At 31.7% G+C, this 19,043-nt stretch overlaps 1 protein-coding gene across 1 annotated transcript; it reads right to left on the minus strand.

The window, feature by feature from the left end:
* Positions 1-1,218: 1,218 nt before the first annotated feature.
* LOC133190186 (cytochrome c oxidase assembly protein ctaG-like) lies at positions 1,219-15,947 on the minus strand. The gene is made up of 6 exons (XM_061325674.1): positions 15,874-15,947; positions 13,067-13,397; positions 12,180-12,329; positions 11,876-12,001; positions 9,374-9,415; positions 1,219-1,713 (listed from the first exon to the last, which is right to left on the minus strand). Exons 2-6 carry the CDS (start codon positions 13,394-13,396, stop codon positions 1,555-1,557), a joined length of 807 nt encoding a protein of 268 aa, XP_061181658.1. The 5' UTR covers position 13,397; positions 15,874-15,947; the 3' UTR covers positions 1,219-1,554.
* Between the last annotated feature and the right edge of the window lie 3,096 nt (positions 15,948-19,043).

A 19,043-nucleotide genomic window follows, 5' to 3' on the forward strand; every position in this document is an offset into this window, starting at 1 on the left:
TCTTCGAGTTAAAATGCACACAAATAACATTTTAAAATCGTGGAGAGATGACCCAGAGATAGAACATTTATAGAAAAACGTAACCTGTTTTAACAATTGACTTATCTAGTCATATTTCATAGCAAATTTCAGCAAATCAAAACACGAGAAAGCATTTCTCTTTCCCACATACCATGTGACAGGTCAATGAAAATTTCACTTTTCAAGTGTGACCAGATTCATGCCGAATTCAAATCAAATGCACCCTCATTCTTTTGAAAAAATACCAGCTTGCTTTACATTTGGTAATTTTTTGTAAATTTTCCTTTGAATTTTTTCTTCAACTTTTCCAATTCTTAGACTCACATGCCATCTGAAACCCAAATGGGGTACATTCTTTATTCTAATGATGGTGAACTGGTCAACAATATTGACCTCTTTGTAGGATAAGATAGTAGAAACCAATTCAAGCCAAAAAAAGTGCAAGGTGCTTCGTTTTTGTTTTTGTTTTGTGTGTTTTTTTTTAACATAATGCAAACAATTAAAATAACAAATCTAAAGATTATCATCAGGTCTGACAAAATGATCAATTTGTTTCCATTTTGGAGAGCATTTTTCTGACATCAACATAAATTTTGGTGGCCTTCATTTTTCACATCAAATTGTGAGGTAGTTTTTACAAATGAAGAGAGAAAAAAAACTTCTTATATGGTTTTTCAAGACTTTTCTCACAGACATTTGACATTACTTTTGTATTTTTCTATTACTAAAAATATAACCCTATCAAATAAACCTTGTGAATGATTAGGTAAGGTCATATTTCTGTGATTAGAAAAATATACAATAACAAGAGTGTATGATTTTTCCTACTCTTTTACTTGTCAAACCACTTTTTTACCCTATCCCTACCCCAGGGATCATAACTTTTATAAACTCAAATATTTAAGAAAGTTTCCTATAAGTATTGCCATTTCTGGCTCAGTATGGTTTTCAAATAACCCCAACTTATTTGCACTCTTTCTTTTTCATCTCCCTTTGGGAAATGATTTGGTTCTTCACTTGTACAAACTTGAATCCCTGTCACCCAAAGAGGCTTTGTGATAATTTGGCTGAATTTGACAGAATGGTTCTAGAAAACCAGTAAAAAAAAGTAAAATGTTTACATACAACAGAAGAAGAAAGATAGCAATAGGTCATCCAAGTCATGCAAGTGACCTAAAAAAGTCAGAAAAAGACATATGATTTCAAGTATTTTAATTAAGAATCAGACTTTAAAAATTATCACAGTTTATTTTCTACTTTAATTTTTTTAAAATAAAAACAAAGTCACCTGTACACTTATATAATACTCTTTGCAAAATACTATCTACATCAATTTAATCTTTCTGTTGTATGGACTTTCAGTATAGGATATTTTTTCTTCATTCAAATGTGTCCAGTATGGAGTTCTTATTTATACAGCATGAATCCACATCAACAGAAAAAAGCATTAGTATCCCCTGTTCCACATGATTTAACATACATGTAACACTTGTCAAAATCCACTGAGTTCAAACGGTCATTTGCATTACTATGCTATGCACCACCAGAGGGCATGATCTGTTGGCCTGGATATTTGATTTCCTGGTCTTTTGATGAAAAGAAAGTGTATGATAAAACAATGTCATCAACATTAGCCATCCTTGGATCATCTAGCAACTCAGGGTCAAGGTAGAAAAAAACAGGCATTTCCACCTAAAAATAAATAACACAAATTAAAAAAAAAAAGAATGCAAAGATGGAAAAGTTTGTGCAGTTTATGAAAAATTGAAAAAAATACTGATGCTAGTATAATACAAGCCCATAAGGATGTATTTTATTCATCCATCTTCGTCATTCTTATTATTTATTGTGTGTAATGTAATCTGAAAGGGTAAGAACCATATATCATAAAGTCTTAAAGTTTACCAAATCAAATAATCAAACAACATCAGGCACCGCACAGAAGAAATGGAAAGGGCAGATGCTGGATGGAATGCTGCAAGAAGAGGAGCAGCCAATAGAAATGAGAGGAGACACTCTGTGGAGGCCCTATGTGCCACCAGACACAAGGAAGATAAGCAACACAATAAAAGTTCATATCAAAGAGGTTTGATCTAAATTTTTTTGACACAATCAGAGGTAGCACATTCTAATAAGGAACCATCAATTATTTGTTGTGTTACATCAGTCTATATTTTGTGTGGTAGTGCAGGGCATTAGCATGGACAAGGAATCTTATGAAGATGAAATAATGCAAATAGGACAAACTTTCAGAAAATCTTGAGAATGTCCATGTATCTTCATTTGAGTACAATATGTGGTGTACGTGGATTATCTTTAAAAGCTTGAAAATCATCAAAGAACGGGAACATTACTAATGTCTCTCGACTCCTGTAGAGAAAGAATTTAAAATTTTCCAATTTACATTTCAAAATTAGCTCACTATTATGGTAAACACCACCCAATTGAAAAACAAAACAAAACAAAAACAAGAGACCTATATTGGCCAAAATGCTCACCTGAGTTACTTAAGGCCCTTCTGTTCTTTATCAGCAGATTTTTTCCCTATATATCCCTAGGTAAAATTGAGATAATATGTTGTGCCTCCCCCCCCCCCCATTTGAACTTGAATCACAATATCTACACTGCCTGAGGATGCTTCCATATAAATATGACCAATTATGACTTTGCTGTTCTTGAGACAAAGATTTTTCATATGTATTCCTATGTAAAGCTTTGATGGCAAATAGTGGTCCCACCATACCCACAGGGTCATGAATTGAACAAACTTGAATCTACACTACCTGAGGAAGCTTTCACATACATATGATCAATCATGACTTCTGTTCTTGAGACAAAGATATTTAAAGATTTTTTGTATGTATTCCTATGTAAAACTTTGATGGCAAATAGTGGTCCCATCATACCCCGGGGGTCATGAATTGAACAAACTTGAATCTACTTTACCTGAGGAAGCTTTCATATACTGTACATATGACCAATCATGACTTTGCTGTTCTTAAGAAGAATTTTAAAGATTTTTCCTATGTATTCCTGTAAAACTTTGATCACCCATAGTGGCCCCACCCTATCCCAAGTGGTCATGAATTAAACAAACTTGAATCTACACTACCTTTGAAAGCTTTCACATAAGTTTCATTTTTTCTGGCTCAGTGGTTCTTGAGAAGATTTTTTAATGACATCACCCAATTTTCTCTATTTCTTAATTATCAACTCTTGGAAGAGGATGGGGCCCTTTATTGAATAAACTGGAATCTCCTTTACCCAAGGATACTCTGTGCCAAGTTTGGTTGAAATTGGCCCATTGGTTCTGGAGAAGAAGATGAAAATGTGAAAAGCTAACAATGATGACGCCAACAACGACAACAAAGACAGTCAATGGACAAATTTCTGCTATTATGTGCCCTAAGATCAGGACAGTCACATGGTTAACTATAGCTAAGATCATAACAAAATTCTCCACAAGAAGAATGAACTGTGAATTAATAATGCTGCTGATATAAGCAATCTTTTATTAAGGGAAGATTTATGGTGTTATCTGCTCCTTCCAAACTGTCCACCTCTGTACATTACATAAATCAAACACCCCCAACTTCTACCGGCTGTGTTCTGTCACTGGACTTGTACGGAGAGGACATTTTTATGTTTTACTCTGAATCTTACATTTGATCGAAGGACTTCTATTGCTGCATGGGAAAACTTGTTCATGACCCACTGTTATAGGATATTGTCATTAATAGAAATATTCACACCATTATATTTTCTTTCATTTTGTCCTCATCCTAAATTTAATGGCTTAATTAATATCTGGGCAAAATGAATTTTTTCCTATACTCATAGCTTGCAAAATAGCTCTGGGGACTAATACATGTAATACAACTACATGTATAACACAGAAAATAATGAAGGGTGTATAATTTGCAAACAACAAGAAGCTACTGTACATTTGAATTATGTTTATATGGTGTTTTATATATGAATAATACCTATCTAACTTATAAATGTTTGGCAGAGGTACAAAGTTAGATAACTGGATTTTAACTTAAATTATCACTTTATACTAATACATTGTACATGTATTCCTATCATATTACTAAAACTCCCATAAACAGATGATGGAATATATTGTATGTGGTTTGTCTATCTAATTATCTACAACTTAAACCTTGATCCTAGACATAAAAACTCTTTTTTGCTCAGATGGTAACATATTTATACTAAAGGGCTTATCAGACCTAGAACCCAAAGTCTTTAGAAGTGTAAAATTTGTGTTCATCCATAATTTGGTAACAGAAAAGCAGTCTAGAGGCTCAAACTTGGCACAAGTAAAATATCTCTTATGATCCATGCATGTAATGGAGAAACAGTAATTGCTCATTCTTGGCACAATGGTAACTTAAGAATAAAAGATTTGTCATGAAGTACCCTGAAACCAAGGTCTCTTCTAAACAAGCTCACAGTGATTGAGCTAGTATGTAAAATACATGCCCAGTCCATTACTTTGTAACAGGAAAATATTAGAGACTGATGTCTACAGAGTGTGACAAGAGCCTGACTTTATATCTTCGAAGGCCAAGGTCATGGCGATTAATACTAGTACATGTATACATGTAAAGCTAATGTTCCATAATTTCATAATATTTTTGATAACAAAAAGTGGCTAATATTACTGGAGGTCAGGACCATGAATGAAATGTCATTCATATTTAAGCATCAGAAATTATGTTATTATTATTAAATTACAGTAATTTAAATATAATTCATTGTTGAGTATGTTCTATATTTTTTCCCAACACTACCTGCTTTGAGCATAGGCACTCTAACTAATATGTCGATATACATGAACGGCATATGAGATGAAGTGCCAATGGTTTCCGAGTAGTTTTGTTAGGTCAGATCTAGTTTTTGTCAAATTACATAACAATTAACTGGGCCATGCTTGGAGGACTTTGTGTTTGACTAACAAATACATGGTATTTAACCTGTCATATATTTCCCATTGGTTTTTGACTATATCTGTTTACCTATAATTTGAAATATACAGCTGTTACATTTGTCAGAATATAATTTGTGAGAAGTAGAGAGACTCAAAGAACATTAGCCAATTGAATGTTTTGTTTGCCTATCATAACAAGTGTGACCACTTCAAGCACCTGTTCTTCATCATGGAGTGATACTTACATTGTTTATTTATGTTATTACATGTACTTATTGGCACAGCCTGCATTAAAAAGATCCTCAATTAAACAACTTAATCTAATATCAAAAAAAAAGGAAAGAAAGAAAGAAAAAAAAATATGATCCAATTTCCCTATCAGGACACTTGAAAATGTAAAACATCCAAAGTATTTGTTTCTTACATAATACTGGAAAAACTATGCTTAACCTATTTCTATACAGTTTTTAATAGTCACTTTAGTCATATCTCTCCAAAATTAAATTATCTGTAGATCAAATTGATTTGTTAGGATGGTTACTTTTGATTGATGTCAGATAAAATCTGATGCTTATAGAAACAAAGACTTTGAAATGTGAGGCAACTGTCTGTAATAATCAATATATTTCCTCCATTACAACATTCATTGTAGCTTTATAAATGTGTTATAGGCCTTTTATCACAACAAATTAAGTCTGATATCTATCTCTAAGATCAATTTAGTTAAAATGCAGCAAGAAGGTTTTCTTCATTGGTTAAGGTTATATGTACATGTATTATATTTGAAAAGATCGGAACACATATTTGATTGCAAAGCATTTGTACAAATGGGCTTAACAAAAGAGATTGTATTATGCTGATTATATGGATTTCTTTCACCATTATTTAAAAAAAAAAATCCAAAGATTATCAGCTACCTTATTTTCATCTCCTCAATTAATTACAGCAACAAACTATGCCTTTTGATTTTTTTAATATTCTGATAAAAGGTTGTTAACTTTAATGAAATAAATCTTATAGAAAAAGAAACCACCACAACATTTATAGGATAAATCTCTTCTTAAGTTGTTGTCTGTTTGATAATAGGTGCCTGCACTGGTTATCAAAAATACTTATCATTTCTAGAAAGCCAATGTGACATCTGAAAGGAAAATTCAATACCGTGGCTGGCAATTTTTGTGAGATAGGCTGAACGTTCTGGTGTTTGGTACATCATATTCTGAAGTGATTCAGACGATTTAACACACAAAACAGAGATGCTGAGTCACACATACACACACAAAGAAATGGCCTTGGAGTCTCAGAATAAATCTATTGAGATATTTTATTCTAAGAGCTAACTTAATTCTATCAAAAACTTATAACTATAACCGATGTATTGATTTTTACTCTACATTTGTTGACAACAATACTCCCTTTAATCTTTATGCTCTGACCTGTTCAAATACTGATGTTACAAACAGCTCAGACACACATCTGTATACAGAACAAAGGAAATTATTTTGCATCTCTAAATATCTGTAAAATATGTTATGTACTAGCTACTTTACTGAAATACTTATAATGAATTTTGTTGCCAAACCTTTAAATCAAGATTGAAAGAATCTATTTTTGCCTACATTCAAAAGAAGCTCATTTGCTGTCAGTATCTATTTTATTTATTGTTGTAATTTATTAGGGCAACTAAATCTAACTGCAATTATAACTTCCTTTTATTATAAAAGTTATAATAGGTCTTACATCTGGTTTTTTTTTTTTTTGAACGCTAGCATTTGTCTACAATACATGTATATTGATTTGAAATTAGATAAGATTGAATATACAAAAAATATATGAGATATTCATGTACCTGGGGAATTTTCATTGTTAATTATAGTTGGATGTCAGAGAAGACTCTATGTATATCTGTTTTTATGAGCTTTGGTCAGTATCCCATTGTGATTAATGACAGACATGAATCAGTTCTGATGGTGAGATGTGTCACCTCTAGCTGTAGAAACAGTCATTGATGTGGTCAGCCAGAAAATGTTGGTCAGAAATGATGCCAGGGTCAGTCCTATGTCCAATCTGCACATGGATTGATAAAGACAGAAATCAATCAGCAGGGAAGAGCTTACAGACTTACTTAGGAGTCAGATTTCATTTTCGGTGCAACAAAGCTGACTATTCTGATAATATGAGGAAATTGTGAGTCACTGAACATGACCAATATTTGGATAATGAAGGCAATTAGGAAAGTGTAAATAATATTATTCATGCATGAGTTAGCAGTCAATCCCTGACACTGCATGTAATTGATTACTGATCAATTAATTAATGGCTTATGGCAAGAATCTTTGCTGAAGTTTGAAGTTTTGAATATTGGAATTAGGAAATGCTAGTTTCAAATCTGATAAAAAAATAAAATGGTTACATTAAATTAAAATCACTTAGAAATTTGTCAGGTTGTTGTCAGAATCTATTGAGCTTGGTAGAAATGGTTAATCAAATCAGCCAAAAAAAAAAACACTTCTTGTTACTAGCTAAGTCTGGCTCATTGAACCTGTCAACAGGATAATGCAGACGCTAGATGGAATGTTTTATCTGTGGTGTCCATCACTTGAGAAGAGATCAGACAGCTTCAATGGTTTATTGGGGGTAAAGGGCATTGAGAAGTGCAGATTGAAAAAAAGATAAATTATCATCTGCTCTGCATGTTTTGTACACAAACAAAAGGCATGTTTGTACAACTGAAACATATGCCCTACATAACTCAGACAGGTATTCATTGCCATATAGACAAACATTCAGATAGAAAATGGATGAAGCTGGCAGATTCATTCAGCTGTCTATAGAATCTGCATATGCCTTAATGCATCATTAAATAAATGCACACACATGAAACTGTATTTAGAAGCATTTAAGAGGCAGATGTAGTTCTGTGGTTACTCATCTATAGAGAACATCTGCCTCCTCCTTATTTCATTAGCTTCCAAAGAAAGATAACTTATTTTTCTTTTGAGCTTGCTGTCAGATTTATCCTTCTTAAACATTTCATAAAAAATAAAAAAAAAAATTCCACATAAAATGTATCAATAATAAGAGCCTTCATTAAAATAGTAAAGTGTCTTTTAGTAAACTGAATGTCCATCCATCTGTCTGTCAGCTCCTTTATGTAATGTATTAACTTAAGGATCAGGTTTAATTATCTATTTACCACACAAATTCACAGTAGGAAGAAAATGGCTTAATAAAGAAAATATAGATTTTGGTTGAACAAAACAAAGATCAAGTTCAAAAATCAAAATAATTTATATCTTAAGATAATAAAATGATATATATTTTTTTTTTCATATGAAGCAGTTACTCAAGTACTTTAATATGAAATGATTTAAATACCGGTATTCAATTTTATACTTTAGTATTCACGATCACTGTACACAGGATAAAGTTATTTAAAGTCAATTATTATTTTAGGGTTATCTGAACAAAAGCCAAGGCCAAAATAAATTTTCTAAGATATTTAAGTGAAATGAGAACTAAATTTTTTACTACCCAAATAACCTCATATTTAATAAACAGCTGAAGGACAAGTGCTTAAAAATCTATTTGTCAGCTCATAGTGTCACTTAATTCTAGGCCATGGTCAATAGATCATGAACATTGATATGTTTACTTAACTTCAATGTGGTAAGATAACCTATATTTTTGAAAAAAAACATGTATTTACGTATGTTTTAATATTTATTACACATGAAGAGAATTGTTACAGGAAGACACCCACAGATTTTGAGTCATTTGAGCAAAGGACATTGACAGAACAATTGAAGGAGTTTGTCAGTTTTTTTTTCTAATTTAAAGATATTGAGAATTTAATCTTTTCTTCCATTTGTTTGCTTGCTTATTTTGTTTAGGTTTTTGTTGTTTGTTTTCCTGTTTTAAAACAGTAAACTTCTTCCTTATTTGTTCTTGGCAAATATAGTTGAAAATTATTCTTCCCAACAATATTAAAATGTAAAAGTCCTGTGTCAAGAAAGAAATTTTGAAATAAAGAATTAGCACATAAGTTGGAATACAATAGATGGTGAAGTCCAAGCAAGATCCTTGTTATCTATACAAAATGAGCTGTACACTAGAAATCAGACCTTCATAACTGCTACAATACTTCCCTCCTATTTCCATGTGAAGACATCACCCCAGGCTCACCACAATAAGCTCCTGAGACTATCAGTTCCAGGGAATTGTCACAGATTTGAATGAAACAGGAAGGGATAAAATGCAATAGACTATACAGAGATTTGAACTATAAGGACCTCTGAAGATCTTCACACCCAAAGCAATCTGGCTACACATTAATGAACCTTCCTCACCTACACACTTTTCTTTGGTTCACTTCGATGTAATTAAGGTTAAAAGTCATAAAGATAAAATGATTACCTCTTCACCTGGGTTTAGCCTCTGTTCCTCAAAGCAAAAACACTGAAAAGGAAATACAGTTCTTAAAAGTACTTGTACTGAGAATTTTTAGCAAATGGGTGAATTAAAAAAAAATGACCAAACGCATATTTATCAACCCACACTAAAAATACAGGCAATGAAAACAGATTTCTATGTCTCAGCATATGTCTTTAGATAGTGTCTAAATACCTGCCAAATATCTCATTGATATCTCAATGAACAAAAAAGTTATGCCCAAAAATGATGCTAAAATTGTCAGGAGTGCAACACCTTTTTGTGACATTTTGAAATTTCAATATTTTTTGGAGATCTGTGAAATAAAAAATAATGCTTCATGTTGAAAATAAAGACTTTCCTGATAATGTTCAAAGTATTGAGCTTTAAATGTGGACTGTCATAACTTTTGTTTAATCAGGTTGTAGTCATGGCTGATGTTTAAAAAAATGTTATACCATGTCAGGAGTGCAACAGAAAAAATGTAGTGTTGCCAAAAAAACATCAATTGTAAAATTCTGATAGAAAATTAAGACAAAAAAGAATTTTGGAAGTGTAAAATAATAACTGATATACATTTTAAAACTGAAAAATGTTACATAAATCACAAGCAGCATTAATGAGAGTCAAGTATATGTGCATACCCAAAAATGTCAGGAGTGCAACATTTGATGTTTTGCTCCCAAGCATGAAAAAACTGTTATCATTATATGATTTTCTGATTTTTATTTTGGAAAATAAAGACACAAAGAACATTTTTACCAAATAAATTTATCAATTACAGGATCTCTCTGTGCTTCAGATCCATATTTCTATGGTCAGGAGTGCAACACATTTTTTTAAAGATTCAAGTTGTGTGACGAAAAGACTTCTATTCATGCTTAGAAGTATTCATTAATTAATAATGATCTTTTTGTATAATTTAATGCTAAATTATTGACAGTTTTATTATTAAAATCCTTCCTTTTTCAATTTTATCAATTCAGATGTGTTTTTATTTATTTTGTGATTTTTTTAATGAACGTTAAAAATAAACACACTAAAACATTGTCATAAAATTCAAGTAATTCCTTCTCAACTTCACTGAAACAACAGAACAAGTTCTTATGTAATTTTCACTTCACAATTCTACTTTAAAGGCCCCAATGCTTTTGGTCAGGAGTGCAACAAATGTGTTAGAATTATAAATCATCCAATAAGAATAAAAATAAAGAAAAAATGATGAGTAGAATTTTTCTGGTGGGTTACTGTTTTTGTCTTCTAAAGGAAAATATGCTTTAAAATTTATTTTATCTTCTAAATATACATTTAAGCTAGTTTTTTGGCATAAAATAGAGTATAATTCCAGATAAAATGCGAATTTTAAATACTTTCATCTGTTTTAATTATGAAGTATTGGACTATAAGTATTGCACAATTTCATTACCACTTGATGTTGCCCACACTTTATGAATTTTTGTGTTCTATGGTTTTTATTTTAAACTTTACTGCAGTCAGGAGTGCAACAAAACTGCTTCATAATTACCGATGCTTTTTAATTATCTTTACTAAAAAATAAGTTGAAAAAAAATGCTTGATACTATTTGATGTTCAAAACACTATGTCTATCAACAAATTACAGAAATTTTACAGTCAATTCAGGGAATGGTTCTCATCATTTCACATATATTCTAAATACAATTTATATATATTACACTTTGCAAATAATCATGTTTTAAGGTCTTCAAAATATGAAAAACCTGCTGTAAACGATGAAAAATATCAACATGACAAATTGATTTACAAAGTAAGAATGGGTTATTGTGTGTTATAATTTTTAAAACAATTTTAAATAAAATACATATCAGATGTCAGGAGTGCAACACAATAATGTAACATAGGGTCACTTCAAAATCTAGTATTTTTCGTAAGAGAACTAGTATATAACAATTCTTTTTTGGCTTAGATTTAAAGAATTGACTTGAACGGACAAAAGAGTGAATTTTGGGGAATTTTATTGCTTCATATTTTTTTCTTATTAAAACTTTTCAAACCAGAATTGAAAAAAAAAATGTAAAATAACAATCAAAAAGCCACTTTTTTGTCACATGTACAAGAGAAGATACTCACTCAAGGTCTAGATTTAATCATTTATACCCCTTTTACCATTTTGAAGCATAAAAAACTATAATTTCTTGTGATTATGTATTTTAGAAAGTCTTTAAGGTGTAATGTTATTTTCTTTTTTCAAAAGAAATTTTACTAATAAAAATTCTGAAACTTTTTAATCCAATTGTCTATTTTATTGCCACTTCTGGATTTTAAACTAGAATGCATTTACAATATGATGATATAAGTGAAAAATATGTTATAAGTAGTTGAATTTTGGCAAAAAAATTCAGTTTGGTGGTCATTTTTTTTTAATTCACCCAAATGTGCTATGAAAACATCAATTCTGACTTTGTTGAGGAGAATTATTAGTTAAGTACAATAATTTATTTCAGATACCTGTATTTTATTGAAGTAGTATCCAGCTTGCCATGGCACTATGGTATATGTAGAAATTCCTATTATAGGTTTGTCAGTGGGGTTTTTGGCAGTGTAAAATGCCAGAGCAGTCTCTCCAACACGTACCTGTGATATTGTGATGCACATACTTAATGTGAGAGCATGATTTTACAAAGAACATAGTTACATGTATTTACTAAGCATCATTTTTTTTTCTTGCAAATATATGTAATGCAATTCTTTTAAAAATGCGAAGATAATTTTCATAATCTTTAGGAGAAAGATTGACACTAATATGACTTACCTGTATCTCCTTCTGTTGAGGTTTAAACTGCCACTGCATCTGAGCAGATCGATCAGCATTAAATTTGACTGTGATCACCTTGTCCTGTGGTTTCATAGCCTCCACCTTTTCATTGCTCAACTGGACAGCCTTACCTCCTCTTCCAGTTTTCTGTATTAAAAACCGACATGAACATCAGGCACATTAGAAGAAAGTAATGTGCTGTCATTATCTGTTTGCTCATATGAATTTAGACCCTCAGGTAAGTGTCTTTTAGGAATGCTAGACTGTTACATTCTTCAACTTTCTTTTTTCTATTCAGAAATTAACTTTTTTTTTTCATTTAAATACATTTTCTTGACGTGCTTGGAACAGTAAATTTTCTGCCAATCAAAAGAATCAATTCTTTTAAAAAAAGAAAGCAATTTAAGAATAAGTTATATAATCACTATTTATGAATGTGGTACAATGTATTATCAAAACCTTTCAATAAATTTTTTAGAAACTATTTCTTTTTTCTTTAAAATAGTTTGCTTTATTCCAATATTCTCAACATTTAAATCCATAAGTAGGTCAAATCTAATCATAGTGGACTTGCAGATCTTGCTTTTCTCTTTTTCTCCTAAATTCTTTTTTTTCCCTTGTAATACATGTACATATATACAGCTGAACTTCGGTATCTCATTGATATCTTGAATACCTTGGATATATTTTAGTCATTTGGTCCAAACCACTTTTTGTCTATAAATTTTACCCTCATTATCTCAAACCTATGGATATCTCAAAGTGTTTCCTTGGTCCCATCAGGTTTGAGATAACAACATTTGACTGTAAAATCTACCTAAAAACATAATTATAGTTGACATACAATGTACAATACCAATCTATGGATAAATTTTTGAACTTACCTGACAGAAGACCCTGTATAAGGGGACAGATAATATAGTTGCTCCAGTCATAACAACTGCCACTGCTAGAGAATAACGCAGTCTATCTGCTGCGCCAGAATCAGACTTTGAAGACTGAAATCTTACACAGTTTGTTAAAAAACGAAGTTTTTGTCTTGGTTTATTTAATGTTATGCTGAAATTACTATTTAAATTATGGAATTTTCTTGGAAAAGATTGAAAGTAGGATGGTCCAGATATTCTAGACAAACAGTTCAAGCAACTGGGAAAGTTTTTTGTCGAGTTGTTCACCACTGTTTTAAATAATATGCTTCCTATGTATGGAACCATCCTGTTAAAAAAAGAAAAACAGAAAATTAAACTTAAATGAGCTAAAATTAAACTTGGTAGTGATTAGGCTCCGGGGCCATAAAACTTAGACAAGCTCACTTTTGATCTCAGTCTCACTCTTACAAAAAGGAATATATATACATGTACACTGTAGTGGAAAAGTAAGACTGAGATCAAGAAGTGACCTCATCTAAGTTTTATGGCCATGGAGCCAGAATGTAATGAATTATAATTCATTCAGAAAAATTCATCAAATTCAATAAAACAAGACATGTTTGTGAAACACTTATGCCCCCCCCCCCCCCCCCAAATAATTGGAATTTTTCTAACTCCAAGGTTCATAACTCTGTCAAAAATTGCTCCATCTTACCCAAAACAGAACTTGACCTAGATATTCTTATGATAAATCTGTCTACTACATTTCATTTCAGTATGTGCAACCTCTGCGAAGAAAATGAACGGAAACTGCAAATAATTCTAATTTTTCTAAGTCCAAGGGGCATAACTCTGTCAAAAATTGCTCCATCATACCCAAAACAAAACTTGACCTAGATATTCTTATGATAAATCTGTCTACCACATTTCATTTCAGTATGTGCAACCTCTGCGAAGAAAATGAACGGAAACTGCAAATAATTGGAATTTTTCTAAGTCCAAGGGGCATAACTCTGTCAAAAATTGCTCCATCGTACCCAAAACAGAACTGACCTAGATATTCTTATGATAAATCTGTCTACCACATTTCATTTCAGTATGTGCAACCTCTGTGAAGAAAATGAACGGAAACTGCAAATAATTGGAATTTTTTTAAGTCCAAGGGGCATAACACTGTCAAAAATTGCTCCATTGTACCCAAAACAGAACTTGGCCTAGATATTTTTGTGATAAATCTGTATACCAAAGTTCATTTCAGTATGTGCAACCTCTGTGAAGAAAATGAATGGAAATGGACAGACAGACAGACCAACCGACAGACTAATACATTTTCATTCGGACTAATAAAATATGTGGCTAATTAGTCCGAACGGACCAATAAAAATTTCTGAAAAACAATATGAATAAATTACCGATGTCCGATTCACGACAACTTTTAGTGGAAAATCCCACGTGTATTTTTAGATTTCTAGCTTTTGGCGGGTAGTTATGCAATGCGGGTCAATTCAGCACTTAATTTTTCGACTGATCGATATGAAGTATAAGGTTTTAGCAATCATGATTTAGTATGACACTTTTAAGAAAGATGTTGGACGTTTTGGATGGTATGTAATGTAAACATTGATGTTTCTTTTTTTTTTTGAGACGGACTAATAAAATCGCGTGCGGACTAGTAAAAGTAATGAAGCACTAGTCCGGCTGGACTAAAGCCTTAAAAAGTTAGTGTCGAACCCTGAGCAAAGCAATATGCCCTGCCTTCTTCGAAGGATGGCATAATCATTGTAAATAATGAAAAATCACTGACTAACATATTCAATATAAAAGAGGGCAAATGGTCTTTTGAGCGATCAGACTCTGGGAAAATGATAATTATAGGGTGAACGGTATCAAGGGCAAATGTATTTTAGGGTGTACAAACATAGTTACATTTCAAGTTTTTATTTTCTTCAAGTAATTCAAGGTACTGTCCTCTCCCATCTTCTTATTTCCCCTCCATCCACACCAGGTTCAACTTGCAGATTAATGACAGATTAATGTTAGGGCTGGGTATCGGCTGACGATTTCGAATTGTGATATACTGCGATATTGTTTACTGTATTGCGATATGTATTGCAAATATTTTCAGTAACATTTAAGATTATCTTTTCTTATTTTATTAACTTCCAATTATAAGCAGAATGTATATGATAAGTATCTTGTAAAAAAAAAATCTTGCTGATTTCACTACAGTTTTTCTCTGGAATTCAAGCATACAAAGGCCGCAAGCTTACCGTTTGGCATGATTAAAAACATTTCTGACATCTTAAATTTCATATTTTGCTATTAAAATCCCAAGCCCAACCATTTTGCCAGTATATCGGTACTGAAAAAACATCACAATACGATATTTTTTGTCAACAAACCGCAATATATCAGTCCTTATTAATGTACACTAAATACCTGATTTGGTAAGGTTTATATTATATAGGCCTATTCAAAAAAGTTAAATAATTACGTATAAACTGCTACAATATTTCTTTACATAATTTTAGAAGCTCCAGTTGTATAACTATAACAATCACCTTGATGGATTTTCTTTATAACATTATTCATATGCTTTCTAAATTCTTCCCCTTAAATGACCTATGTGTAGATGGAAATTTTCACTAATAAATCTGGAAAGGCTTCAGTTATCAGAAATCCCCCCCCCCCTTTCTCTGTACAATATTGTAGGGCACAACTGAACTATTCCGAATTTCCTCAAATTGTTTGCCTAAATCGCTGAACCTGCATGCAATATCACTCTCTAAGTATTTGGGTTTACAATACAATTAGATACTCACCTCGAAGAATATTCGCGTGAAAAAATTAAATGAAAAATTTTTATAGATCCATAATGATTACAAAAAATAGATATTATGCAAGCACGAAAAACATTCGACAGCCAAACCGGAAATACAACATGTGAAACTAAAGGCCGAGGCTATCCGCACGACGGTCGTGCTAATTACCGGTGTTATCCGCACGACGGTCGTGCCGATTACGGAGGCTATTCGCACGACAAACTTTGAAACAATTTTATAATTTTTTTTTGTTTATAACTTTATACTATTTATATTTGCATATACTTTATTTATAATTTTTTTTTGTTTATAACTGTGACTTTTTTTTGGGGGGGGGGGGTCCGGACAGTAGCTCTAAGAAACAGTCCTTAAGAAGTGACTATATTCACAACGTCCCTGTGACACAAAATATTGTGGATCCTGTGTTTAAGTTAGGAACTATAGATCTTTATAGATCTAATAACAAAACAACAAGCAGCAGAGTTTTGATTCAACGAGTATAATAATATCCAAACGCAGTTTACAAATACAAATACAAATATTTTATTGGCACAAACACAATTACAGTAATTGGTAAAGGCCCATACAGAACATATTAATAAGCATAATAATACAGTAGAACACAACTAGAATACAGACAATCGGTGTAGCAAATAATGTAGTGTACTCATCCGATACTAAATAATTCATAACAATGTAGTTACTCATTTATAGCTAAAACATTTTTTCTAATATCAGATATTTGACATAAAAATGAAGATAATATTTTAAGAACCCTTTTACACCTTGTTTTCATCAATGATTTTAACAAATTGTCATTATTATGGATTGTTTGGTTGAAATTAGGGAAAGTAGATAATTTTGTTTTGAATACTTTTCTCTGTGCTTCATATTTCGGACAGAGCAAAATGAAATGTTTTTCATCCTCAATATCAAGGTTTTGACAAACTTTACACAACCTATCATTTTTATTAATTTCAACATATCTACCTTTTTCAATTTCTAAATTATGTGCACTTAACCTAATTTTTGCTACAAAAGATCTATCATGCAGTGACTCTAGTTTGTCAACATAATGTGCACGTTTATTATTAAAACAGAAGTTTCGATAAAATGATAGTTTTGAGGAGTTCATAATACTTGCATTTTGTTCTTGTAATATTTGATCATGAATACGTTGCTTAACAATGCCAAGAACTGGTTTCAATGACATATTAAAATTTGTTAAATAAGAAAACCCTAAGTTATTAAGACAAGTCCTTAAACACATAGACCATGTGTTATTTTCTTTAGTTTTGATAAAAATATCATGTGCCAACGTATGTTCAAATGAAATTAAATGATCAAGGTATTTGATAGCAAACATAATAATTTTTGATCTGACTGGGAGTCTCCCGAGACTGGGAGTCTCCCGAGTTCAGAATAGCAAACATTATTTGAAGTTTTGCAATGAACTCCTAAGATTTCATTAAAAATTTAATATGAAACTTTTCATAAGATGCCGAGCCTGAATATTTTATGACTGACTCAATACCCCAAACTTCGCTTCCGTATAGCAAAATGGGAATTACCATGGTATCAAACAATTTTTCAAGTACATATCAAGTATACAAGCTATCTGTGTGTTCACTCACTCTCTCTCTCGATCCTTATATATACTCTGTCTGACACCTAACGTCACTAGGGCACCCATTAGGGCAATAGGCTCCATAGTTAGGGCACCTGTTAGGGCATTAGGCTCCATGATTAGGGCACCCGTTAGGGCATTAGGCTCCAAGTATAGGGCCGCTGCACCATTGTTAGATGTCAAGACACCTTATACATTTAGAACATCTGTTAGGCGCCATAATTAGGGCGCTAATTAGGCTCCAAGATTAGGGCACTAATCAGGCTCCATGGTTAGGGCCTTTCACACAGCAAAAATTCAATTTATCGATCTTTTATTTATAACAATAAAATATTTACATATATATTTGCATATACTTTATTTATAAAAATAAAATTTTACTCGGTGTTTTGCTGTTGTGTGTAGAAACTCAAAGCGAATTTAACATATTAGACGGACACAAAAAGTGAACTTATCCCTAACTCTTCAGAAATTCCTAGTTCATTCAAGTGCTAGAGTGTTTGCCGCGGCATAATTAAGATTACGATTTTTCAAAAAGAAAACAACGGCCTTTTTTCGAAATACAACACTCAAATTTCATATTAGAAAAAAAGCTTCTGGACAGTCCGACACTCATGGTTAATTTGCCCCATTTTGTGCAAGTGGTGCCGGGTTTTCTTCCTTTAAAATCCTCTGGAATGTGTATGGGGTGGAATGGGTTGATTTTAGATAGAAAAAAATATCTGGAATTTTTTTTTAAATTACAGTCTTGGAATCTTTGCTTTTAGGAAGGGTATGAGAAAAGATTTTTTTATCTGCTTCTCAAATTTTAAGGGAATTTGAAATACGTGCAATTTAGGGGTTATTTGAAGTGTCACAGCATGGCTTGTACACTACGAATTTTCCTGATTTTCCAGGTGAGTTGAGGCAGTGAAATTCTTTAAATTAATTTTTTTGTTATAAAGGAGTACATTATAGCAAAATAATTGGTAGTCTGTGTCCTATGATACACATGTGCGGATCGTGAATTATTATATCGGAATCAAGATCACAGTATTCCAATAAAGTAGACTATAGATGTAAATCTATCCCATGCTTTTTTTAAATATTTATATTTACTACTCTGAAATTAAAATCAATCTTTTCTTTTATGGACATGGATTATATCGTATCATATTAATTTTAAAGAATTTTTGAATGAATTTAAATGTTCCTGTATATTTGAAAAACTACAAACAAGTTTGATCAACGTACTTAAATGAGAAAATGTTTAGATGAAACTATATATGTTCACTATCAAAATATATAATAATGCATAAATCTTTAAAAAATCCTCTATGAATATATTAGAAATTAATTGATTTACTGTTTAACATAAAATTTATTTTAAAATAAAATAAATAGGGGAAATACAACAGAATATTTTAATCATTTTATAAAAGCTATGTGAAGAAATGTAAACGTTATTTTTTTCCACGGGGTCACAATTCCATGGAATCGCAAACTCTGTTCAATTCGCGGATATAATTTATCTGAATTTTTGATTGCCTTTGAGAGATTATTA

Source organism: Saccostrea echinata, unplaced genomic scaffold (assembly GCF_033153115.1).
Source record: "Saccostrea echinata isolate AGI-Se365-2 ecotype Australia unplaced genomic scaffold, CSIRO_AGI_Sech_v1 ptg000022l, whole genome shotgun sequence".
NCBI lineage: Eukaryota > Metazoa > Mollusca > Bivalvia > Ostreida > Ostreidae > Saccostrea > Saccostrea echinata.

Excerpts from the sequence above, each read along its gene's own strand:
- LOC133190186 (XM_061325674.1), bottom strand. The coding sequence starts at position 13,396 with ATGGTTCCATACATAGGAAGCATATTATTTAAAACAGTGGTGAACAAC. Across the intron at positions 12,330-13,066 it reads TATACAGGGTCTTCTGTCAG|AAAACTGGAAGAGGAGGTAA; the intron begins GTAAGTTCAAAA and ends TTTTTAATACAG. Across the intron at positions 12,002-12,179 it reads CTCAACAGAAGGAGATACAG|GTACGTGTTGGAGAGACTGC; the intron begins GTAAGTCATATT and ends ACAATATCACAG.